The sequence below is a fragment of the Cydia splendana genome, chromosome 21 (genome assembly GCF_910591565.1).
Source record: "Cydia splendana chromosome 21, ilCydSple1.2, whole genome shotgun sequence".
NCBI classification, from domain to species: domain Eukaryota; kingdom Metazoa; phylum Arthropoda; class Insecta; order Lepidoptera; family Tortricidae; genus Cydia; species Cydia splendana.
Window position 1 is genome coordinate 8381581 of NC_085980.1, and position 27386 is coordinate 8408966.

Consider the following 27386-nt stretch of genomic DNA (forward strand, 5'->3'; position numbering starts at 1 on the left):
GTAAATTACATTGATTTAAATTTCAGAAAGAGAATTAGTCATGTAGTGTAGACGAGCATAACTATACACTCTATTGATACTAAAATAAATAAACTATGTTATTTTAAATTGTACTAAATAATAAATACTCTCTTCAAGAAAGCTTTTAGTGCGTCTTTTTATACAAACTTGTTAATGGTAAATTGTTATGTTGTTTCATAAAAGGTTGACAGTTCCTTTTTGAAATAATACTAAATAAATAGATTACAAACCCCAAACCTGATTTTAACAAGGCGGTTTAATTTTGACGTACGTATTTGTATTATATACTTGGTTGTGGCTTGTAGCATACAAATACCTACTTAGAAAAGTATTTTCAGAACGCCTAAAATGTACACTTTATAAGCCCAAAAAAATATAAGCCGAGGCGGGTGGCGCGATCAGTGCACGAGTTGCAGTCGCCGCGAGCACTCGAGCCTGAGGAAGGACCCCCGACGGGCCCGAAACATGTCGCCAATAGCGACTAAAAATTCAAGTGAGTGAAACCCTGAAACCGTTGTCGTCTAAACAGTTTAAAATATGTCTCACGAAAGTTTAATATCGACCAAAAAGATATGTTTCAACAACAATTTGCTCGGATATAAAGCGGTATAAAAACCGTAGAAAGCCAGAAGTGATTAAATAAAGCACATCTTAATTAGGCGCCATAAATTTGTTAAAAGTCAGAAATGAATGAAGCGGTCAGGGATGTAGAGGTGTCTAGAAGTTTCGATAAATGCGAACACAATCCTCAATTAGGTATATTGTTTTTATTGTATTTGTTATGTTTGCCTATATTATGTCACACAGCGCAGTCTCTAGCGTTTTTGAATAATCTTAAATTGCATATTATGTAATTCAGTTGTGTGTGTGTGTGGGATAGAATTAGAACGAAATTAAAAAGTAGTTGCCATGCATCTTTTAAAACAAAAGATCAGTCATATAATACAGACATGATTCGAATAAAAATAATAATATATTGTACCTTTACGTATACGTAAGGTTATAGAAGCAATTCAATAGCTCAACATAACGGTAGTATTCCGTATTCCGTTTACGAGCGTATATTTCTTTGATTTGCATTCTTAGGAAAAACAACCATTTGCTTTTGATTGCTGAAACTTAAAAGCAATCGCGGCTTTGTCGACGAAGTTATCAATGTTGTTCGTTGTTCGAGAAAAACGCTAGTGGACGGAATAGACCCTACGACGGAATTAGCCACATTGACATGAAATTAATGTAATCATGACATTTTGTGTATTTGTCTTATTAATTAATTTAGTTTTAATTCATTAATTTCTAAACTTATATCCTTAATCTTACTCATTGTCAGCCACATTGTCAAACCACGGCAGTTTGCATTATACGCAGCAAATTTATATCGTTGTCAGCGCGTTATAATCAGGCTGAAATTACTAATTGCCACCACCGGCTCATTCGCTTTACCGCTTATCTAATTACCAAGACGGGAGTTTAACTGGCTTCTGTCATCTAGAGATGGGGTAGCGGATATCGATAATAGACTAAACGCGATGAAATTGTGAATTAAACTCGAAAAGGTCTGGTGTTAAACTTAGTTTAAGAATGCATACTTAGGCCCACTTGCACCATTCCACTAACCCGGGATTAACCGGTTAAACCTGGAGTTACCATGGTTACCAGTACAATTTGACACTGGGTTGACGGTTAAACCGCTTAACCCCGGGTTAGTGGGATGGTGCAAGTGGGCCTTAGTAAGATAAATGAATGTAATAATGACTTAATTTACCGACTTTATAGCAATGTACATAAATTAATGTTATACAAGGGTCGAAATTAAACTTTCGTGATACATATTTTAATCTGTTTAGACGACAACGGTTTCACTCACTTGAATTTTTAGTCGCTATTGGCGACATGTTTCGGGCCCGTCGGGGGTCCTTCTTCAGGCTCGAGTGCTAGCGGGGGCTGCACTTCGTGCACTTATACAAGGCTACTTATTTTAAATACCTACTATTATAAGTATCTATTGCTTTTCGCTAACATAAGTTTTGTGTTTTATTCAATACGACTAATTAGTGCAGGTTAATTATAATAAAATTATCTAATGTCAGTGTGATTTCTTTCATGGCGTTGCTTTTAAGTAAAACGTGTAAAAATTAAATGTACTTAATACAATTTTGCGTTAGTCCCCTCTTAAGTATCTACTTAACATTAATATCTGGGAGACCGACCTTTGCTCGGAAAATACATAAAAAACTCAAAAAAGCGCGTTTTCTCATAGATAAGACCTAGCTAATCGATTTTTTGCCCCCATATAGCAGATTTCATTGAAATCGTTAGAGCCGTTTCCGAGATCCCCGAAATATATATATAAATAAATAAATATACAAGAATTGCTCGTTTAAAGGTGTAATGTGGTAGGTACATTACTATCGATAACCTAGCCCACCCTCTTCCCATCCCTGCAACCCGCTCATACATTAGCCGTTCTAATAAAGTTCTCGCTACGATAATAGACTTAACGCTTTGTTTAATCATTCATTACCCCGTCCAACCTAATTAGAGCCCTCTTAACTCGCTGTAATACCCTCTGTAACGAACATACCCTTCCAGCGAGAGGGGGGTAATAGCTCATGTTAATTTGGTGGTTTTAGGGGGGCCATATATCAGAAAGTTTGGGGCAATATGAACTTTATTCCCTCGGTTTTAATTGAATGTGAATTATTACTTTGCAGCTCCTTTCGGCTTATTTTTGGTAATTAAATTGGTTTGTGTGTTTCTGGATTTTAATTCGTTATATTGTTGTATAGGTATTTACCTTATTTAACTTATGCAATTGTCTATTAAATTCGAGATAAGTAAATATAAGGTACATTTGTATAATATTAATTTTAACCGCGGAGTTTTGAATTCGAGGCTTATAATAATCGCGTAATTTGAATAAAATAATTATCCTCCTAAGGCCCACGGTCCTACTCGTACCTAATTACTTCAATGTAATTTTCAATTGAAATGAGGTTGCATTTCTTTTTCTCCACAATTACCTATGCTGTAAAAATAGTGTAGTACTTATCCATATAAATTTTAAGTCCGTTTTATCTGCTCTCATGACTACACCTTATACCTAAAACAAAGTCACCCGCCGCGTTTGTCTGTTTGTGTGTATGTATGTTCGCGTTAAACTCAAAAACTACTGATTCATGCGGTTTTCACCTATCAATAGAGTGATTCTTGAGGAAGGTTTAGGTGTATAATTTGTTAAGGTTTTGTGTAACCCGTGCAAAGCCGGGGCGGGTCGCTAGTTTAAGATAATCAAAACAAAAATACTTACTTACCTAAGTACCTAATTCGGGCGACGACGGCAGACTTTTGGTCGCAGATTTTAGCAGCAAACGCTTTGAACTCTTGAAGTGTATAATATACAGTCCATTGACCCAACATTTGCATACCAAACACACACTTAAACTCAAATACAGCCATCATTGACCAAGGAACTCTCAATTACGATAAAAGCGCGCATTATAATTGAAAACAATCCGATATAACGTAAAAGCTTTATCCCTGACCGTTGTTATTCCTTAATTAAAGGATAACCGACTTTATCTCGACGAGTTAAGGTTGATTGGAAGGGTTTGTATGCAAAGTGCTCAGTCCTGTTGTATCTTAATTAGGACGATATGAGCCTGTCTTGTAAGGCCGCACGTTAAAAATGGTTGAAAAAGTAAGATCCAGTGATATCCATATCAGTATTCAAGAGGACATAGTTTATTTTGCCGTTCCTCTTAACTCTTACCCTCTCGGACGATAGTGGGTACAAGTTTCTATCGCGAATGTTCCCTGAAAGAAGAAATATTAGAAATTAAAAGATCCACACGAGGATTTTGATCAACATAGCGCAGACAATATTATAGTTATCAGAATTGAATTGTAGAATCGATGCCAACAGACGGTCTATAGTCGCACCAATAAAAGTGTAGCGGATTTGATAGCCCACGCAGGGCTCGGAACCGGTATTTTTTAAAAACCCCGAAAAAGCCCAGTATTTTGAATTATTTTATGCTCTGTACGCAGGACTGAATCATGTATTTAGGTAATAACTTCGTATTATTAAATTGTTCAATTAAAAATGAAATAATAAACCAAAGAACGAAAACGAACGTAATAATACCGGTATTTTTGTATGGAGCAAATACCAGTTTCCGACCCCTGAGCCCACACAGTGTAAGTGTTATTCATACGTCATAATTTCATAGAAGTTTGACGTTTAAAATGACACTTGCACTGCGTGGGCTATCAAATCCGCTGCAGACTTTTCACGGTCTGACTATAGCATATTAAGTTGCGTTTTCGCGCGCGAGTCCATTGAACTCATGCTAGACCGACTGAAAGATGTCCGAATATTAGCGATCGTGACACGGTAGGATAGTGACATGTCATCGCTCACATATGTCACATATAAGGTAGACTGATGGTAGGACACCGTATGGCATAGTTGTCGAGAGCCTGCTAAGTGCTACGTGAACCGCTCACCAAATAATTATTAATCAATTTTATCATTTATTTTCATAACACAGAACATATGAGTTGAAATAGTACTGCCGTACTACAAAACAGTTCGCTGGCAGTAATTTTCGGTCTTGAGTCTTGTGTTACATTTGTATCATTATTATAAACATGCTATACATTTGTGTCATTATTTTATTATTATTTTAGCGTAGCAACTAAGCATGTAAATCATTTCCCATTTATTAAATAAGTCGCGTTGATGGTTGACATTGAAATTCTTAATTTTAAAACCGTCGCACAAGTTCCAGCACCGTGATGATCCTAAAAATTACCGTCTAAGACTTCATCGTGGTAAAGTTCAAGCCACTTTGTTTATGAATAATTCCAGAGACGCTTAGCTTAAGTGTGTTCACCCCTTTTAAGTAAAGGCCATAGAGTTAAGTTGTGGGACGGTTTTACCCTTGCTAAGGAACTTGGAGACTCGAGTTGGTAATATAAGGCTCTTTATGGTTGAATATTTGATGTTAGTAAAATAGGGGTAGTTTTAGGCTTAGAGCGCACTGCGATTAATTTCATGCGGTTCCAGTCTAATTTCTTGCATTTTGAAAGAAAGAAAGAAAGAAAGAAAGAAAGAAAATACATTTATTTACGTCAATCAACCAGTTAAATTACAAATTATACATAGACACATGGACGTTAAAAAGGACCCCCCACTCAGCGTAATAATGCTAATACGGTAAGCCGTAATAATTTTCAGTCTTGCAAGTGCGTGCACTTATGATCTTATGATGCATGCCTTACGTTACACTTTTTGCGGTTCTGAAATCGCAAGAGATTAATCGCAGTGCGTTCTAAGCCTATGCAAGGTAAACTCGAAAACGAGGTGTTTTCACACTTTTTGTTTCGACAATACTTTCTGACTAAGATGCTTCTGATACTTAACCAAAGCATTGTGTTGCCAGAGTATGAAAAAGTGCTTGTTTTATCGCGTTTATTGACAATAGGTATCTGGTGATAAAAGATGAGTCTAGTGATGTACCGACTATTGATTTGGCCGACTGGCCGACTAGCCGACTAATCGGCGCTCGGATGGCCGATTAGTCGGCCGACTAGTCGGCTAGTCGGCCAGATCATTAGTTTGGTCTAAGTTCGGTTCAGATGCACTAATAAACTATTGTTTTACTCTTTATCATATAAATAGTAGCGTTAAAAAATAAAATAAATAAAAAATCCTGAGGCTATGTATTTCATATGACGACCGTACAATCGGACATAAGAAAGCGACACGGTCAATAATTCGAACAAAAGTTTTCGTAAGCACTCTAAATGAAAATATGTGCTGTTTATTTCTTATTGTCCTGTTTTTCTGTCACTTATAAAATGCCGACTAATTGGTCGGCGACTAGTCGGTACATCCCTAAAAATGTCATTTCTTATAAGAATGAGAACTAGAGGTGCAACGGATAGTTGTTTAAGCGGATACCGGATACCGAATATTCGGCCTGATCATTGGCCGTATATTCGGTATCCGGCCGCCGAATATTCGGCCGGCGGAACTATACCTACATTTCGGTTCTTCAGGTGCGCATTGTGCAGGTTTGATCTGTTTCGTAGTGAACGTTAGCGCGGACTCATTTCTAGGTTCGAAATGAGTGCGCGTGCAAGTCAGTGGAATGTTTAAATTGTTTTAAAATAATAAACAAGTACGATTATGACCGTGACTGTTTCTTAAATCCAATTTGTTTACCCCGAAATCAAGCAATGTTACTATCCGGTATCGGTATCCGTTAACCGGCCGGATACCGGATAGTAACTGAAAATCCGGTGCATCTCTAATGAGAACATTCGAATTACCTAATTACAGATATGACTTATGTACAGGCCGGGACTCCATAGCACTCAAATTACATTAGAGCACCTATATTTAAAGAATTGACCCCCTTTTCATACAGGCAATGAAATAAAAGCAAAAGTACCACCACACCGTGGGTTCAATGTTTTGATAGTCACTGGGTGCCTAGCCAAGGTGACAATCGCTTGCGCTACGACAACGTCGCTATGTCTATCACTCTTCCATATTAGCGCGACAGTGACAATTTCGATCGCTACGGAGCGTAAACAATTGGCAGGTTGGCTATGCACCCTGGTGTCATTGACATGATGCGAATCGCTTCTCGACAACATAAGTCAGAGAAGATGATTAGGCTCGACTGGCTGGCCAACAGATCCGGGCTGAGGTCGCGGTCTTGCGGTCTGGGCGATTGTCAGCCCTTGAAGTTGATGGTTACATTAAACTGAGACTTTTAAGGCTTTGTTCTAGCGTTTACGTTTAAATGTGGTCATTAGAAAATGGAGATTTGAGAATGTTGGATTATACGAGTGCACATTGTATTTTAAAGTAACGTTAAGGACGACTCACGCTAGAACAGCCCGGGTCCGGGCCGAGGCCAACACTTCATGTTCTATGACAGGTGACTGACGATCACGTGATACTTTCTATAGAAAACGAAGTGTCGGATGCTTCGGCCCGGGCCCGGACCGCTCTAGCGTGAGTAAAATTGGCATTCAGTATAAGTAATTTATGTCAAGTCCTACAATATTAGCAGTGCTTTAACAAAGTTATATGTAGATAGGAAACCGCTGGAAATTTTTGCATTTTGCCACCTGTATTCAAGTTATTATTTATTACATAATCATGAGGTGTATTCTAATAACAGTTATTACATGGGCATTTTCATTCTATCTTGTACTTTAAAGCGCGACTTAAGTCATGTTTCAGTAACGTCTAACCGTTACATTCCTGACAAAATGTATGGGATTTGACATTGACCGTCAGTTTTGTAACGATTGCTAACCGGCCGTTAATGGTGTGTACCATTTAAGTGAAAATGCCCACTTATGCTAATAAAGTTCTTGCATTTACCTACTAAATACATACAAAATAAAATAAAGACTTTTACACAGGTACTTTTAAACTGTTACTATGTAAAAGCAATTTACATAACATTAATCGTACAAAAGCGAAGATGCTTAATTGCCTATTTTACAATGATAGCCAATATCAATAATCGTCCATTAACTTCTTGAACGGTAAGCACTTACGTCCGAGGGTGCGTTTTACCGGGATTGTATTTAAATATTCATACCGATAAAGGGATCAATCCGTCGGCGACGAGTCATCCAGGTCGGTAAATAATGAACGTAGAGGGACTAGGGATGTGAGTTCATAGACTGAAAAATGTCAGAGGCAGAAAATACCACTAGACATAAGTTAAATATATCTCTATATAATCTTTGTACATATAGTAGTAAGTTTAGCATAATTGACACTAACAATTTTGTTAGTAAATACCATATGCCTATGGTGTTTTTGTCTAAAGGCAAGTGTTGCCTTTCAAATTATTACAAAAGACAAATAGCTTTATCGCTATCATATTTACTTGACATTTCTGCCAAGAATTTGGCAGACAATTCTGCTCCTATTGAGCAGCCCAGTATGAACATGGAATTGGTTCCAGTCATAACCAATGATTTAATAGATTTAAACTAGGTGTTAAGACAAAAGATTCTGTCTCTGGCAATTTAGTTTTAAATAAATATAATGAAAAATACTGCAAACATGGAAAGTATATCCACCTGGTGCATCAAAATATTCAATGTATTAGAGGAAAAAATTTACAGATAGAACTTTTTTTGAATGATTTTAATATTGATATTTTATGTCTTACTGAACATTGGTTAAATAATAATGAATTAATGCCCCAATTTAATAATCACCAGGCGGGAAGTTCGTTCACCAGACTTAGTTCCATACATGGTGGGTCATTAATTATATTAAATAGTCAGTTAAAATTTAAGGAACGTAAGGACATTGTATCCATGTCTGTTGAACGGACTATAGAACTAAGTGCAGTAGAATTAGAGCAATTTATTGTTGTCTGTGTGTATAGGCCGCCATTAAGTAATTTTGAATTATTTGAAAACATAATGGAATCTGCCCTACTTAAAATATCATCTTCTAGTAAGAAATTGCTTATATGCGGCGACTTTAATGTAAATATTATGGAAAATTCAATAATGTCTTGTAGATTATTGAATCTTTTTAAATCTTGTAATCTCAACCACATGTTTATGGAGCCCACTAGAGTGACTGCTACTAGTGCAACCTGTATAGATAATATTTTCACAGATATTTTTCCTATTGCTAAAAAAGTTATCAGCAATTTAGAATCAGACCACTTAGGTCAATTAATGGTATTTGAGGCATTAAGGAAAAATACCATGAGAAAACAAATAACTTTTGTACCAGTAACCTCGGACCGCGTGGAAAGAATGAAGCTAAGTTTAGTTCAGGCGCTACCCTTTTTGTCTTCCGATATGAGTCCTAATAGTATGTATAATTCATTCTTTCACACTTTTATGGATCATTATAATGCGATATTCACCTCAAAATCGGTCGTAGTTAGTGGTGCATCAGTTTTTAGTGAGTGGGCTACTGCGGACTTACATCAAAGAAGACGTGAACTGTATGCCTTATATGAGGAACAGCGGTTTAATCAGAGTGATGAATTTAAAGAACATGTGAAGGAGTATTCGAAGAAGTTTAAAGTAGATTGTCATATAGCTAAGCGAAATTATCTAAGTCAGAAAATAAAAAGTAGTTCCGACATTGTTAAAGCAACCTGGAAAGTTATAAATGTGGAGACTGGTCGCTCTAAACACACAATTAAAGAGCTTAAACTAAACATTGATAACAAAATTATAGATTCCAATTTAGAAGTAGCTACAGAATTTGAAAAATTTTTCACCGAGGTACCAGTATCCACAACTAAGGATTTAAATTCATCACCCTCATCTGCTGTTACATTATTAAAACATAACGCTCCAGAGTGTTGTGGAGACCTTCATTTTGAACATGTTTGTACCTCAGATGTAATAAAGGCGTTTCAATCAATTAATGTCAAAAAAACTAATGACCTCTGGGGAGTGTCTGTCCATGCTGTCAAATCCTTAGTAGAAATTGTAGCGCCTGACTTGGTAGTTATATTTAACAACAGTGTTGATTGCGGCGAGTTTCCTGATCTAATGAAACATAGTAAAGTAATTCCTTTATTTAAATCTGGTAGCAGCTCTGACCCCACTAACTTTAGACCGATATCTGTGCTACCAACATGTAGCAAGATTTTTGAAAAATTAGTTCTTTCTCAATTAGTACCTACGACATTTTAACGTTAATAATTTGATGCATAATAAGCAGTTTGGTTTTACACGGGGTCGCTCAACAACCGATGCCGGTGTTGAGCTAATTAAGCATATTTTCGATGCCTGGGAGGAGTCACGAGATGCTTTAGGTGTCTTCTGTGATTTATCTAAGGCCTTCGACTGTGTTTGTCATGAAACATTAATCAGGAAACTTCATTATTACGGAGTTAGAGGATCGGCACTGAATTTACTTAAGTCCTACTTAAATGGTAGAATACAAAGGGTCGATGTGAATGGACAGCGATCACCTGGGTCCTTGGTCTCTATGGGTGTACCACAGGGGTCAATATTGGGGCCTTTCCTGTTCCTTATCTACATAAATGACTTGCCATTCCTTGTTAAGACCCACCATGATATAGGATTGTTTGCAGACGACACCTCACTTATTTTCAAAGTCAAACGACAGCAACAAGCTTACAATGATGTAAACAATGCCATTTCAAAAGTAGTAAATTGGTTCAATGTTAATAATTTATTGTTAAATGAGAAAAAGACTAAATGTATTAAGTTTGTCACTAGTAGTAACGTAAGGCATGTGCAAACAAGTGTCATTGTGAAGGATGAGGAATTGGAAATAGTTGATAGTACAGTTTTACTTGGAATAACTTTAGATTCTAAACTCCAGTGGGGTCCCCATATTGCTACTCTTTCGAATAGACTGAGCTCTGCAGCTTTTGCAGTGAGCAAAATCCGTCAGTTAACTGACGTGAAAACAGCTCGATTAGTATATTTTAGTTACTTCCATAGCATTATGGCATATGGTATTTTACTGTGGGGCGGTGCTTCAGAGATAAATACCATTTTTGTTCTGCAGAAGAGGGCTATTCGAGCAATATACAAAATGAACCATAGAGACTCACTTAGAGATAAATTTAAGGAAATTGACATAATGACAGTGCACTGTCAATACATTTATGAGAATATTCTGTATGTACATAAAAATATTGTAAATTTTAGGAAAAATTGTGAAATTCATAATATTAATACTAGAAATAAACATAAGCTCGCAGTGCCCTTCACTCGGCTCCATAAAATTAAAAAATCATTCATGGGTAATTGTGTAAGATTTTATAATAAACTTCCAAACCATATTACTGAATTATCTATTAATAAATTTAAGAATTATGTAAAGCGTAAACTTATTTCTAAAGCTTATTATACCACACAAGACTACATGAATGATATTACAACGTGGGATTAATTGTTATTCGAAATGATTATTTATTTATTAGGTATATTTGATAATTGATGAGGAAATGGATATTCCGATGTAATACTATCTACTTCTTTTGTTACTTATGCTTTTTTTTTGACATTTAGATTTTATTCTAGAAATTCTAGACTAGTATTTTTTATACAATCTTTTTAATGTTTGACGATCCTTTTGTGAAATTCTTAGTGTTAAATTTGATATGTATAATAATCCAATTTTATTATGGAATAATATTAACATCAATAAATTGCTCTGATAATTAGATTAAGATTAATTACGATTCATAAGAGCTTGTTGCTAGGCCTACATGAATAAAGTATATTTTTGATTGATTGATTGATTGAAATATTCCTAAAGAAGAGATGAAGAAATATAAAATTTTGTCCTATTTGTAGGACATTGGGATTAATACACCGATAAAGGGATCAATTTCAATCCGTCGGCGACGTGTCATCCAGGTTGGTAAATAATGAACGTAGAGAAACTAGGGATGTGAGTTCATAGACTGAAATATTCGTAAAGAAGAGATATAAAGAAAAATAAAATGTTGTCCTATTTGTAGGACAGTGGGATTAATATCGGTATATTAAAAATATCTATTATTTTATCCGTAAAGGGATGAATCCGACGACGACGAAAAGTCCGAATCACTTAGGTGAGTGCATATGGAAGAAGTCATGTAAAGTGAGTTCATTCACTAAGAAATATTTCTAATTATTAGAAGAAAAATAAATATCTCCTATGTATAGGACAATATAATTTACATACCGACCACCTACAGGATTAATCTGTCAATGTCGATGAGTTCTCCTACTCATCCTGGTTGGTAAATAATTTATTTCTGTTTATATTAATTAATTTGTATTAAAGTGCTTTTATAACAGAATGCTTCAATAAAAGTGCACCATTTTGTTTATTAACCTTATCTATTTTTCGTTATTTTTTTTAAACGACCTGTCTTTGTAGTTTATACTTGTGCCACGTAGTATTAATCTTGCTAAGCATAAAAAGTAGCTATTCTGTGTTAACATAAAGCACTTCAATCTTGCTAAAATATTCCTCTCTCGCGGGAATAAATGGTGGCTCATAAGTAAGGGGAGTAACAACGTTCTTGTACAATTTCGCGAACAACTTTAAAGAAATGTGTTGGTATTTGTCATTTTCGACGGTTTATTTCTTTAAAAATAAGTGTTATATTTACAGTAAGTATTGTAAAATGAAGTAATATTTTTTTCCAACTGACTACAAAAAGTTATCGAATGTATACATTTATAATTGTAAATTCATGTTGGCTTTTACCTTCAGTTCATTTATTTATTTATTTAACCTTTATTGCACAAAATAAAACCCTACAGTACAAAAGGCGGACTTAAAGTCACGAGACATTCTTTACCACTCAACTTTAAGGCAAAATAGAAAGATTGTGGACGGTGCTATATCAACAGCAAAGAAAAATCTTTACAATCCCAAAATCGGTTTTTTTTTCTAAGATACTACCCAAAACTACATTTCTTAAAACATGAACAATTATTTTTATTTTTAATATCATCATATAAGAATTTCTGTTTTGTAAAGCTTATGTAGCGTAAAACGGTGCTTCACAGACAAGGTTTTCAATATATGTACATATCTGTATTTTCCTGTAATATCGATTGGATGGTCCCTTCACTAAAGCCCAAAGTTTATGGCTGTCAAGCCGGCTTGGCTTCTAAGTTCAACTGCTGGTTTAAATTTAAACCGAAGTTGTAGGGGAGAAACCGTCGTATTTTGGATCTTCATCCATTCTGCGGTTTTTGAAGTCTGTATCGAAAAGGTATATGTGTATGAACTATTGGAGGATAACCAAATGGAGACGCCCTGTCTGTAATTTTCTGTACAAAACAGTCTGCCGATTTTTGCAGGGGAGGGGCACGTCAAATGTATACGTAACGTAAAAATAGCCATGTCAAAAAAATGACAGTCCATACAATGTGTATAACCATTGGTCATAGAGTTTCGACAGAGGAGAACGTATGTTAATGGCTACTCCGTTTGTTTAGGTATATCCTCCAAGAGATGGAGTTGTTACACCAACAATGAATTTGGTTACGGCAAATGTTGAACATATTATATTGATATCATAAATATACAGGTGTGCTATACGTTAAATGTCTGTAATATTTTGCACCTTATGCCCGCTTTTAAAAGCAAATAACGAATAAGAAGGTACCGGTTTTTAACGGTTAAATTAAGTAGGTATACTTAATTTGAAACAATTTTCTTAGCCAAATCCTAAAACGTTTTTGGTAGTTTTAATTTTACTGCACTGATTTTCAAAAGTATGTATATATACTATTATATCTAGGTTATATTATAGTAGGATTGTGATTGATCCATATTGAAAACAGTCTCCTGATTTAAACTTTAAATTTATTGTCAAACTCCAAGTATATTTGGTAAACAACCAATTCCCCGGATTGATCGAGCTCTAATTCAAAACACAATCAATCGCGCTGATTGGCTAATTGACGTGAATCAGTCCGCAACTGACTCGTCACTACGACACGGAAGGTCTTATGTGACGACCAACTTCTTTTACATCGGTTAGAAGTTGGATCTACTAAATAAAATCTTTTACTTAGATCTATAGCCTCGTAAGACCCAAGGCAATTTGTGAGCTTTTGAATTTGGAACTTTCTTTTATTTCTATAACACTTGCGCGTTCCAGAGTTAGCCAACTAAGCGCCACTTGCACCATTCCACTAACACGGGGCTAGCCGGTTAAACCTGGAGTTGCCATGATTACCAGTACAATTTGACACTGAGTTAACGGTTTAACCGATTAACCTCGGATTATTGGGATGGTGCAAGTGGCCCTAAGTCGGAGTTAGTTAATACCTACAGGGAATACTGGGTTAAAGTGTACTTTATGAACGGTTAACTCCGTGTTAGTTGGCTAACCCTAGAACTCGCATGTAGCCCTAAGAGTTCAGAACTCGAATTTGTACTTACTTGTACGGGTATTAGGTAAGTACACCGCGACTTACGAGGATAGAATGAAGGCTTTTAGAAATGGCTATCCACGAAGCGATAATAAGTTGCACAAATAGAAGTATGTACCTCCTAAGTATTTACTCATCTTGAATTTTAGGTAACGTTTAATTTTATTAAAGCAAAAAAACGGCTGTCACTATTGTATTTTCACAAAATACGGCACTCGAACGAACGAACGAACGTTAATTTTGTTTCGTTATTTAAGAACTGTCCTAGTCTACATTTTATTATACAAGTACCTAATAATTCTTCTGTGGATGTGTGTTTTGTGAATTGTACTCTTTTAACCCCAGAAGGTCTTAAAACGTGATACCGCTAACATAATCCCTTTTAAATCGGAAGACAACTAAACGCAATATTGACGCGCTAAACTGCTGACGGGCTAAAGTTTCTTAATTGATGGCCTAATGGCGGTGGAGGCGATCGATTCGAATAGACTAATGTGTATTAATAATGAGGCTTTTCTAATGCATGGTATTTTAACTCGAATTTTGCAGTTGATCTGACTAGAATTCAGTTTGTAATTAAATCGGTATAAGTACTATATATAGGACATTGGGTAAAGTGGCATTATGTAGGACTATCATATGGTAATGAAATCAGGGTATAGGTAATCCTAAAAAAAGCGTAAGGTACGCGCATATATTTATGAGATATAGAACTAACAGAATGTATAATAGTTGCATTAAAAATGAATTCAAAATTTAAGAAAATGCTTTAAGATTAATAAAACTGGTCACTAAACTGACAAATTATTAACATTTTTTGCATCAAAAATATGGTAAAAGTCCTATACAAAAAAAAAGTTGGTGATTAAGTTAAACCAAATATCATATCATTTAAAGAGATCGAGAATCAACACCAGAAAAAACTAAAGGTGCTTTAAAAAGTACCTTTTCAAACTATTTTAAAAACTCAAACTCCAAATGCCTCTAGCAAATAATTGAATTAAATAATTCAATTGCAATTGGTTTCTGTGTCCGCTGCATAATGCACAGCCATTAGCGGGCGTGGACAAACCGCATGCATGCGGTATTAGATTTAATTGTTAACTGCATTGTTTATAGCCCGATTATTCGCTAATTACATTGGATTGCTTTGGTGTTAATTGTTTTAGTAGTCCATTTACTCGTACTTGATATGTGTCATTAATTGATTTGATTAAAGAACTATTTGAGAGTTATTATATTCCTAGTTAGGCTTCAATTGTGAAATTATGATATTTTTGACATTTGACACACAATGCCGGTGTATGTTGCTGCGTCAAACATTATCTTTCAGACAAATGGAAGCATATTTGGGCCATTTTATTTAAAGTTGTCCCCTACACTATTTTTTCAAATTTGGGATTTTTATGTTATTCCTACTCATAATCATGAGCTCTTCTGATCCTAAAAGGAGAAAAAAATTGTCCCAAAATGTCCATACGTTTTTCGATCTTTCCATTCCATGACGGCCGTACAAAGTCTATGAAAAATGGTAACGGAATGGAAATAAAAACCTTGTGACACTTTTTTTCTCTTATTAGGATAGAAAGAGCTCGTGATTGGTAATATAAAATTTCACAAATTAAAATAAAAAGATCAGGGGACAACTTTCAATAAAATGGCCCATTTGGTATTCATTTTTATCGAAACCCTTAGATTATTGAGATGCTTGCTAAAAAAGGCCGGCCGCAGAGAATCAAGTCCTAAGAACGCTTCGTTATTGAAACTTGTTACACATTGGATTCCTTGTACCTTTCCGATTTAACATGCGGCCTTATTCGAACTACGCTAATAAGATGTCACAGCGATACGATATCCATCAGTCAGTGTCAAAAGTGACAATTCCTTAAACCATAAACGTCACTTGACACGGACAGATCGGTATCGTTTCTCTGTGACATCTTAAAAGCATTGTTCGAATACGGCCGATGGTTTAACACTCTCTCGTCCATGAAAGACGTGGTGCACATTTGCATAGATGAAGTCATAATTTGTAACATATCACATTATTCTCCATTGTTCCAGACGCCAAACAGCTGAAGAGCGCGAAGCGGAGCGCCAAGCGGCCAACCGACTGATGCTCTCTCTCCAAGCCGAAGCTTTAAGCAAAGGCTACATCCCAGAACCGCCACCATCAGCGTCGTTATCAGCGCTCCACTACCAAAGCTCTGCTAACTCAGCGCCGCCTCCCCCTTCGAATACAGCGCTGAGCGCTCTACAGAATCTGCAGCCATGGGCGGGGAACCAGGGGTTCATAAACGCTCAAGCGGCCAGCGCAGCGCCGCCGCACCCGCCGCCTGTCGCATCGCCTATTTGTTGAATAAATAATCTTTGGTAAAGTTATATGTAATTGGTTTTTATGATGCAAAATTAGAACCTTTGAGTAGGACAAAAATCTTTCTTCGAAAGTATGTACCTATGTAAAGAAATGGTATGCTTGATTTTGGATATCGACTTTTGGATAAAACCCATAGTCCTAGACAGAGAATCCGCCGGTGCGAATTTGAACGAAATGTTACAGATGTACCTAGTGCATAATTTGTTTTCCGTCGTATTTTCTCGGAAACGTTATGCTACTTCAGTCAAGCTCAGTACTTTTTGTACCGAGGCTGACTGAAATAGCAAGACACGTTCGTACGTTTCCGTGAAAATACGATGGAAAATAAATATGCACTACATCTGTAGGATTATAACTGTACTTTAATTTTTAAAGCAGCTTCGTGTTGTCTGGAATTTGGATTTTACTCTAATCTTTTTGTGATTTTTTCATAATTTCCATTGAGTGAAGTATGGTCACTCTCTCATTTTAAAACGACATTCTGAAATAAAATGAAACTTGACATGTGTGACTCTTAATAAAATACACGGACATTGCCATAATAGGGAATATTACGCAAAACTCTGCGTAGGGGGCACCACTACCACTATCCATCACAATCTCTATCACTCTTGCATATTCGAGCGATAAAGAGGCCGATTACTAATTTTCGATTTTCGGGTTTCTCGGTAGGCCCTTGGTAACAAACCGCCTTGATGCATTAATGTCATATTTTATTGTCTGTGAAAACTTGTCAAAAAACAGTTTAAGGCACAGTATGTACCTATAAGTTACTCTATGGTTAACTAGCTAGCTTAGTGCTTAGTGCTGCACTCTGGCGGCAGAACATTGCAGTAATACCCCCTATTAAAAGAAAAATCTACTGTCAAATCTTGTACATAAAGAGGAATTTGTAAATAAATATTAGGAATAATTTAAGACAATACTATGTTCAAATTTTTCCCAGTCTATAGGTATGAAAAAGTTTTGTGTAACATTTTGTACTATATGTAGTACATGAATTTATTATAACTGGACATTTAATGGGTTGATTGTATGTAAATAATAATGAAGGAAGTAAGCAGTATTATTATGTAAGCATTGTTACTTTGACATTAGTGTTAAAAAGTGTAAGTAATAATATTAGATAAATATAATAATGACAGTTAATGGTATACAGATGTAGTGCATAATTGTTTTTCTTCGTATTTTTACGAACACATACGAACGTGTCTTGCTATTTCAGTCAGTCTCAGTACAAAAAGTACCTACTGAGGTTGACTGAAGTAACATGACAAATACGAACGTTTCCGAGAAAATACGAAGGAAAACAAAAGTTGTAGTGATCTGTAACAAAAATTGTCTTTTAGCATATAAGTATAACCTAGTTTACTTTTTAATACGTTGTAAATAAATTATCACAAAAGTAGGACATTATTAATTGTATACTATTTTAGATGTCGCTTTAAAACTTAGATTTATTTAAAAAAGTTGCTATTATAGTAAGGATTGTAAATATTTAATAAATAAAAAAGTAGAGGCAGTAAATACCTTTAATGATAAAATTACTCAAATCCTATGAGTACCTAATGAAAATGTTAACAACGCTATGTGAACATTTATTTTCATTAAAACATAGGATTAATTTGAAATCCTGATTTAAATTTCACGATTTTTACAAATTTTTATTTACGAAAGCGGGACTTAAACGTGTATAACTTTTAAAATTACCTCCGACGTTTCGAGGACGGCAGAGTCTCGGAGAAGCAGAAGACTGGCTAAAGTTGACATCAATATCTTCTAGCTGCACAAATTATTCGGACTACACGCACTTGGTCGTCGCAGGTAATTTTAAAACTTAATTAAATATTATGCAATTACACGCCACATTGAGTCCCGTTTTCATAAATAATAATTTGAATCCGTTTGTAAATAAGTGTATGCTTGTGATACACATAGAACATTCCAAATTATGTTAACATAACGACATTAAGAACACTTAGGTACCGATATTTATGTCATCGTTAGACACGTAAGGTGAAATAATCAAGATTTCCAGAATTTATCCTATTCGTCCCACTGTCCTAATTCTAGAACAAATTTCCTACAATGTAATTTAAACCATTATTAAATGGAACAGAGATGCTTTTCTTTTGTTTGTTCGATTTTAAAACGAAACAAATCAATTTTAATTCCTAATAGGTACCATTGATTCTGACTGTAAATTTTTCTTGTATGGTGGGCCGCTAAATGTTATGTATGTACGAGTAAATAAAAGCATTCCTTTTATTTTAAACTAAAAGTAGGTACATATTTATTTATTTCAGCATTAGAAATAACTCAGAAAGTCACAAGTAATCACAAACATGAACAGCTAATTTGCGGTTTTTGAACGTATCATAGAGGGTTTATTACTTATACCATTTATACCTATGTGAGTACCTAGATAAAATATATTATTGCATTTTCTTTTTGAAGAAGTCAAGGAGATATTGATTGTTTTGCCTTGTCATATTTTGTCTCATATATTATATACTGAATATTGAACTGATGTATTGCAAATTATTGTGTAATTACAAGTTTTCATTGCTCTGGTAATCCCAGGTGACGTTTTAATAAAATATTAAAATAATGAATTATATTGTTTTACTTAAAACCTAACACGGACATAATATTTTTTTTCGAAAAAGTATGAAAACTATTTTGGCATAGATAAATACATACATACATCACTGGCTCAGTGACCCAAAAAGGATCTTGGCCTCTGACACAAGAGAGCGCCACTCTGCCCTATTCTGCGCCACTTCACGCCAGTTGGGTATTCCGAGGGCGGACAGGTCTTTTTGGGCTTCGTCACTCCAGCGGTATCTGGGACGCCCAGATGGACGTATTCCGCCCGGGTACATACGCTCTAGCACGGGCATAGATAAATACAATACTCATATTGCATAATGCACACTTAAGAAAAGAAGTGAAAGGCTTGCATGAGATGCGCGCTAATCATCAAGACATTTAAGCAGCCAAGGGCCATATAAAGAGTTATTCTATGGAACTTCAGAGACAATTTCAATATGGCGGTTTGTTTAGATAGTTAGCAAGTTCCATAGAATGGCACTTTAGTAGTTAACGAAGTTGACGCGGGCCGCACATCGCAGAGGCGGCGACCATTGGCAAGACGTGGAGCGAAATGAAGCGCGTAGCTCAAGACCGAACGGGATGGCGTAGCACTGTGGATGCCCTCTGTCCCATCTAGGGGACATAGGATATTAAATCAACATACAAAATAGCTAGGAAGCTCGCGGGCCGCAAGTGAGAGGTTGCCGACCGCTGATCAAGACGATCGTCAAGGTCGTATCAAAACCTGATCAAAATCGTAACAATTTGCTAAATCTGAATCGAGTTCATTGTCTTCGCCTCTACGAAGCATTTACGCTACATACAGTGAACTGAGCGCTACGATCGAAGTTCAGATAATAACAAAACTAAGCTGAAAATATATGAAGAATATAAAAGATAATTAAGAGCCCATCAACGTGCACACTAGCGCCACTGCTAAATAAGCGTGATTATTTAAATTTAACGAAAGATAATTAAAAAAGGGGGCCGCAACGTACTGTATTTTGTATTTAAGTACCTTTTGAATAAATCAGACTAGTTTTTATGTTGCTGGATACGTCGATCTATGAACTCAAAATAAAAAAGGGCCGTTTTAACTTTGGACGCAAAGATTGACGAATCCAGCAACATAGAAACTAGTTCGATGATGATTGAAAATACAGTACGTAGGGGCCTCCTTTTTAGGGTTCCCAAGGGGTAAAACGGGACCCTATTACTAAGACTCCGCTGTCCGTCCGTCCGTCCGTATGTCACCAGGCTGTATCTCACGAACCGTGATAGCTAGACAGTTGAAATTTTCACAGATGTTGTATTTCTGTTGCCGCTATAACAACAAATACTAAAAACAGAATAAAATAAAGATTTAAGTGGGGCTCCCATACAACAAACGTGATTTTTTACCGAAGTTAAGTAAGGTCGGGCGGGGTCAGTACTTGGATGGGTGACCGTTTTTTTTGCCGTTTTTTGCATTATTTATTTATTTATTTCTCAAATAAGTGACACAGCACTACAGTAAAAACTAAGGCACTGTGAAACTACAAAATAAGAATACAAGAAAACAACAAAAAACCTACAAATAAAAAACCAAAGACAAATTAAACATTATTAGATTTGGGCGACGACGTAACAGCGTGGCTCCGTTGCGTCGTCTGACTCGGTGTAGGATTCGGCAGGTTGCCCCGGTACCGCCGAAACACCACACCCTTCGGCCAGAAGTCCGCGCTTGCGATGGTGTCCTGCAGCGGCCGCGGCACGCGCACTACAATTGAACTGAAGTGCACATAGTGACGCGACTGTAGCTGGTGCACCCTCAGCATGATTATGGTACGGAACCCTTCGTGCGCGAGTCCGACTCGCACTTGCTCGGTTTTTTTTATTATCTTTCGTTAAATTTAAATAATCACGATTATTTAGCAGTGGCGCTAGTGTGCACGTTGATGGGCTCTTAATGAAAAAATATTTGACAAGCGTCACAAACACACACACTACACTGAGTGACTGTGTGACTGAGTGTACACTGTAGGTACACTGGTTCCCGAGTTGTGTACACATTTTTTTAAATGTATGAATGCAGTTTTTCTTGTAACTAAAATCGATGAGATGGTTCCTAAGAAGAGACCGTCGAATGTCTTATAGTTTCAGATTTTCCCATACTGACCGATCTTAATGGGCCCTGTATACTAAACTTGTTCAATATTAGCGTTTTTACGGCATCATAATATGGGTAGTTTTATTTTTGCATTAACGGTTTTTTTTGAACAACGAACAATAATTAAATATTATAAAGTACCTATAAAAAATATGGGTAAAAAGACACTTTTTGACTTTTTGCTTTTTTGTAGTCGGATCCGACATCGTATCGAACAATGTGAAAACGATCTAAGAGTGAGTTTATATGTAAAAAAGTTCTTATTTTATTTTTAATGGCGTATTAATGTCTAAAGTACCTTCAATTTCAGATGATGAATCAAAAACTGATGAAATCTGTATTAAAGCGGCATTAAATCTCCAACGACCACAAGTTTGATTACAGACGCAATCATATTCCAAAATAATTGATGTGAAACAATACAATTTCAACGAAACCAAAACGTTTTCAGAAACCCCTAAACGAAATCGATTTCAAGAAAAAAACCTATTTTCGTCCTTCAAAACGGACGATTTAACGTCATTTAGGGCGACCATTAAAATGATACCTACAATTTGTATGTCCTTGCCGCAACTATAATGGTAAAGCATTATAAAGGACGTGACTTCTGTAGTGTCATTATCCTTTGTTTTACGAACCGAAAACAATTTTGACAACCCTAGCATTTAGGCACCTGCATGAGAAGCGACTTCTGACTCTATGTACCTCTCCATTGCCGTTTTAGTTCCGCTTCTAAAATTGAGTTCGCTTACAAAATGAGCGATGTATCCAAATCCAAACCAAATTGACATTCTATGTTTTTTGTGGTAAACGCGGTTGGATAAAGGTTATTCCAAATGATATTTTAAAGGATGTCTCTTCCTAATCGATGTTTGTGAAGCAAAAAATGAATTCACATTGTAGCACTTTGGATAATAATTGATGAATGATCTTAATATTTATTTGGACGGGTGCAGACACGGAAAGGTCAGGTAATTTTGAAAAATCCCTTGTAATATAATATTATAAATGCAAAAGTAACCCTGTCTGTCGGAAACTTTATGGGTAACAATAGAGACCCTAGTTTTTATCAATTACTTATTATCATTTTTCCACGCAGACGAAGGCGCGAGCAGAAGCTTGTTAAATAGGTATATTTTTTATATAAGTTATTATATAATTTAATATTTAAAAAACACTCCATTATACCCGTCACAATTTTTTTCTAAAAATATTTCCCAAATTGTGTCCCAATGTCCCATCTAATAACAAATTGGCCCGTTTTTATAATCGCGTGACTTCTTTTTTAATTCCCTTTGGCTGACAAATTCTTTAAAAGAACCAGTATTTTATGAGCCCGCGCGGCCTTAAGGATGACACACGTTAGACCGGGCCGTGTCCGGGCCGGAGCTTCCGGCACTTACTTTTCTATGACATGACAGGTGATCACGTGATGCTTTCTCCGAATAATAATGGATGGAAATAGTCACGTGCCTTTTCATAGCATCTGTCATCCCGTTATTTTTTTTCTTTGCGTTTGGTGTTTGTCGGTGTACGATTGTCATTTTCGCTTAGGGCCTTCATATGTATAATGTATACCTATCCTGTCCGATTTCTAAGATCAAGTTCACCATTATTATTATGGCGTACTAATAGTAGTTAGAAAAGCGGACAGACTATACCTACATTTTTTGACATTGGAAATGTCTTTTCGTTCGCTCCAGTATACGGTCCGATTTCACGAAAAAGTGCGATCCCCTTATATCTCGGAAAGTTGTGAAGATATGATATTAAAAAATAGGCTCAAAAGACGCATAATCACGAGAGCTGTAAGGTGCAAAAATAATTATTCGAGAAAGTCAAAAACAAAAAAAGTTATGGTCGAAATAGTGAAAATAAAATTCAATTTTTTCCGAATTTTTGATTTTGGTGCTCGATAATTTGGAAACGAAGAATGATATCAAAAATTTGAGAAAAACGGCTCTGGACAATTTAGTCAGCTACAATTTGAGCCTAAAATAAAGACGATCGGGTTAAGGGTTTGTCCTGTAGCCTAACCTTAAAATAGTCAAAAAGTCAGAACGACATTTTTCACAGGACATTTATGACTTCATGTTTCGCAGAGTTCGTTATCGGTGTTTGTTGTGAATTATCGGGATTATGACGGCAGAATAACACTTGCACTGCGTGGGCTTTCAAAATCGTTGCAGATTTTTCTTGGTCTAATTCTATCTATCCTGTTTGAGACGGGCGTAGATAACGCACTATTCGACAATCTATGCATTCTTGTGGTGGTGGAAATAGAAATAGAGATAGAGGTAGAGGCAGAGGCAGAGGTAGAGGTAGAGGGAGAGGGAGAGGGAGAGGGAGAGGCGAGGGAGAGGGAGAGGGAGAGGGAGAGGGAGAGGGAGAGGGAGAGGGAGAGGGAGAGGGAGAGGGAGAGGGAGAGGGAGAGGGAGAGGGAGAGGGAGAGGGAGAGGGAGAGGGAGAGGGAGAGGGAGAGGGAGAGGGAGAGGGAGAGGGAGAGGGAGAGGGAGAGGGAGAGGGAGAGGGAGAGGGAGAGGGAGAGGGAGAGGGAGAGGGAGAGGGAGAGGGAGAGGGAGAGGAAGAGGGAGAGGGAGAGGGAGAGGGAGAGGGAGAGGGAGAGGGAGAGGGAGAGGGAGAGGGAGAGGGAGAGGGAGAGGGAGAGGGAGAGGGAGAGGGAGAGGGAGAGGGAGAGGGAGAGGGAGAGGGAGAGGGAGAGGGAGAGGGAGAGGGAGAGGGAGAGGGAGAGGGAGAGGGAGAGGGAGAGGGAGAGGGAGAGGGAGAGGGAGAGGGAGAGGGAGAGGGAGAGGGAGAGGGAGAGGGAGAGGGAGAGGGAGAGGGAGAGGGAGAGGGAGAGGGAGAGGGAGAGGGAGAGGGAGAGGGAGAGGGAGAGGGAGAGGGAGAGGGAGAGGGAGAGGGAGAGGGAGAGGGAGAGGGAGAGGGAGAGGGAGAGGGAGAGGGAGAGGGAGAGGGAGAGGGAGAGGGAGAGGGAGAGGGAGAGGGAGAGGGAGAGGGAGAGGGAGAGGGAGAGGGAGAGGGAGAGGGAGAGGGAGAGGGAGAGGGAGAGGGAGAGGGAGAGGGAGAGGGAGAGGGAGAGGGAGAGGGAGAGGGAGAGGGAGAGGGAGAGGGAGAGGGAGAGGGAGAGGGAGAGGGAGAGGGAGAGGGAGAGGGAGAGGGAGAGGGAGAGGGAGAGGGAGAGGGAGAGGGAGAGGGAGAGGGAGAGGGAGAGGGAGAGGGAGAGGGAGAGGGAGAGGGAGAGGGAGAGGGAGAGGGAGAGGGATAGAGCTGATGCTGAACCCTGGTTGTACCTAGCGGAACTCAGGTTTGGTGCAACATAGGCACACGCTGTTTTGGACACCCGATTCGTCATGATGAGCATTACCCAAGATAGCTGATGCTGAACCCTGGTAGTACCTATTGGAACTCAGGTTTGGTGCAACATAGACAAACGCTGTTATGGTCATCTCTCGTCGCGTCAAACTGCTGTCAAGAAAATTTCATATCTTGCAGCAAATGGGCCGCTGCCGATCACCACTTCTCGAGTTGACTACGGATTTGCCGTGTAATAATTTTCTTGTACTTTGAACATTAATATATCCTGCTTATTAATCGAAAAATGAAATATGTACCTATAACTTATGCGCCAAGGCGACAATTATTCAAACTTGGATACGCGTGTGGAAATATTGCAATTTGTTTGTTCACATGCGTTATGTCCAGGATACTTGTGTTAGTCTAAGAATAAAATAATTATCATTCAACGTTGTAGTTTTATTTTGTAACTTTTTCCTTATCCAGACTTTCTCGTCGCTCAGCGACAATATTTTTTCGAATTCCGTAGATTCATTTCCAATGTGCTCGATAGTCGTGTGAGGCACGAAATCTGTGAATTTTTTTTATTGCGCTCCATCAAATGTATGAACGGCCTTGATTTGCCGCTCGCCGCGACGTGAGTTGTTTGCGTCCAGTCCGCGGCCTAACGGCCCGGCCACGACATTGCGCGATCGGCGGCGGCGGCGGCGACGAAAGGTCCGATCGCTGTGTCTCGTTCTAACCTATGGCCACCGCTTGTCGCTGCCGCCGCCGCGCGATGTCGTGGCCGAGCCACTGGTTTGTATAGCAATGGGAATGAAAGCCTGTTAAATTAGTCCTCGAAGGATACGACTTTGGTGGGATCAATGACTACCGTAATCGATGTGGCGTGTAACTGCTCCTAGTTGTAGTAGGGATGGCTAACATTGGCAGCAGGTAGCCAAAGAGTTGGAGCCGCATTTTCACACATTACAACTTGGGGCCCGTTTCTCAAAAGCTTGTAACTTGTAATACAAGCAGATGTCACTTTTCGACATCTTTTGTTAGAAAGGGACTTCCACGTGTATTACAAGTTACAAGCTTTTGAGAAACGGGCCCTTGATCTCATGAATTGTATCTAATTTTGGCACAACTCGAAGGGCATTTCGCTATTTTCACTATAACTAGGTACTATATTGGTGTGAGCAACATAGCACTGCAGTACCTTTATGCAAAAAAAAACCAAATGAAATCCAATAGAGATCAAGATAATTTATTAAGTTCAGATGCACAGATAAATGCAACAGCAACAGGGGGCCTACCGCGAAAACAGAAATTCGCAAATGCGGGGATCTTTCTCTTTTACTCTTATTAAGATGTAACAAAAACTTGCAGATACTGGGCCGTACACTTGTTTGCCATCATAGTAGTGTAAAAAAAGACAAATATTTGTGACATAATAGCATAATAATACATACCTAAATATGTAATAGAATGAGCCAATCCATGCAAACGCGACTATAAATAGCCCGACAAGTTGACAAGCGCATTTTTGTGAACAATTTACATGTCACGGCATGTCCCGGGACGAGCTATTATTATCCAGTGTCGTTCTATTGACTACTAATAGTAGGCAGGTAGTTAAAAAAAGTTGCTAGTTATGTTTATCTGAAATCTGAATTATATCGGGTTATTCGAAACAATTATTGGGGCCCAGTGACAAAATTAGTAAAACGACGCATTCAAGAGTTCACCTAAACTTTGTTCATCATAGAAAAATATTTACGTATTAATAACCAAATATTTTGTGTACACATACGTGTAGGTACTTGTTTTTATTACACACCCGAATGAAAGAAAACTGTATTAGGTACAGTACAGGGCAACGATTAAAAGTAGACGCAAACGACAGACAGTCATATTGCTAAAGAGCACACTCGCCTTCCGAATAGCTGTTAAAAGATAGAAACGTCACGAAAATCCACAACACAATGCTAGTTTCATAACGTATTCACGTCTAAAGTTGGGAACTATGCGTGATCGATAGTGTCCCAATTATAGCCAAATGGGGTGTACGCGTCAAAAATGGTTACACGCGTCCTCTTTGTGGGGCCTACTTTCACGAATACAGTAAAGTAAAGCCCGCTTATGGCGCTTAATATAGGTACCTACCGAGTAAATTTGTAAATTTATTTGCCGTGTCAAATTAATATAAACTTCTTGATAAGTATGACCTTTTTCAAGCCCGCTTCACACTCGTGCGCGAAACGCAGCGTGAAGTCGCGAACGCGAGTGTGGAATCGATTTCGCTGATCTGCGGGAGGGGGCTTCACATTTCCTGCAGTAATGCAGTCGGCAGCATGACTGCAGCAGAATTACAGCACGATATTGCCTGCCGACTCCTGCCGCAAATGTCTAAATCGATGTTCTCTTTATTGGACTAAAAGAGATAAATCCACGCAATATGCGAATTTCGGTTTTAGCGGTAGGGCCTCTGAATCCGAAAACGGTACCTTAAGGATGACGCACACATTGATGCGTGTACAGACATGTAATATGCCTATTATGTATCTACAACGAAATTTTGTATGTAGGTATCTACTCAAACGATTACCGTGGTATGGTGAGTCCACCGTGTGCCAACCATTAACGTATGGACTGGCCTTACGCAAGTCTAACGCAACTAGTTGCGACCAATAGCGCCCGTGATGCGAACTCATCAACCAATCGCGGGCGTGATGCGAACTCATCAACCAATCGCGTTGTACCGGTGTCACACCGCTGTACTGGCCCCTGTCATGCCTCATTATTATTGTCCGTAAAGCCAGTTCCTAGATATCTATGTCAATGGTGCCAACACTCAAAATGGGGTAGCTAGGGTTGATAGTACGGTTGTGATGATTGTTCCGAGGTAATTAGCGTGTGCGCCTGATTAGCCGCGTTAGATTGAATCCAAAGCTGGAGGCAATTTCAGCCCGACGTGGAGCTGCGAATTATACTCTGTATCTT

General features: G+C 37.8%; 1 protein-coding gene and 1 long non-coding RNA gene across 2 annotated transcripts in view; both read left to right on the forward strand.

The window, feature by feature from the left end:
- LOC134801148 (T-cell leukemia homeobox protein 3) overlaps nucleotides 1-16321 on the forward strand; it is a 62387-nt gene extending 46066 nt beyond the window's left edge. Inside the window, exon 3 of the mRNA XM_063773689.1 lies at nucleotides 16027-16321. Coding sequence (XP_063629759.1) covers nucleotides 16027-16321 — 295 coding nt within the window. The remainder of the gene's footprint in view (nucleotides 1-16026) is intronic.
- The window catches only part of LOC134801192 (uncharacterized), a 298318-nt gene that overhangs the window by 118183 nt on the left and 152749 nt on the right, over nucleotides 1-27386 (forward strand). The window lies entirely within an intron of this gene.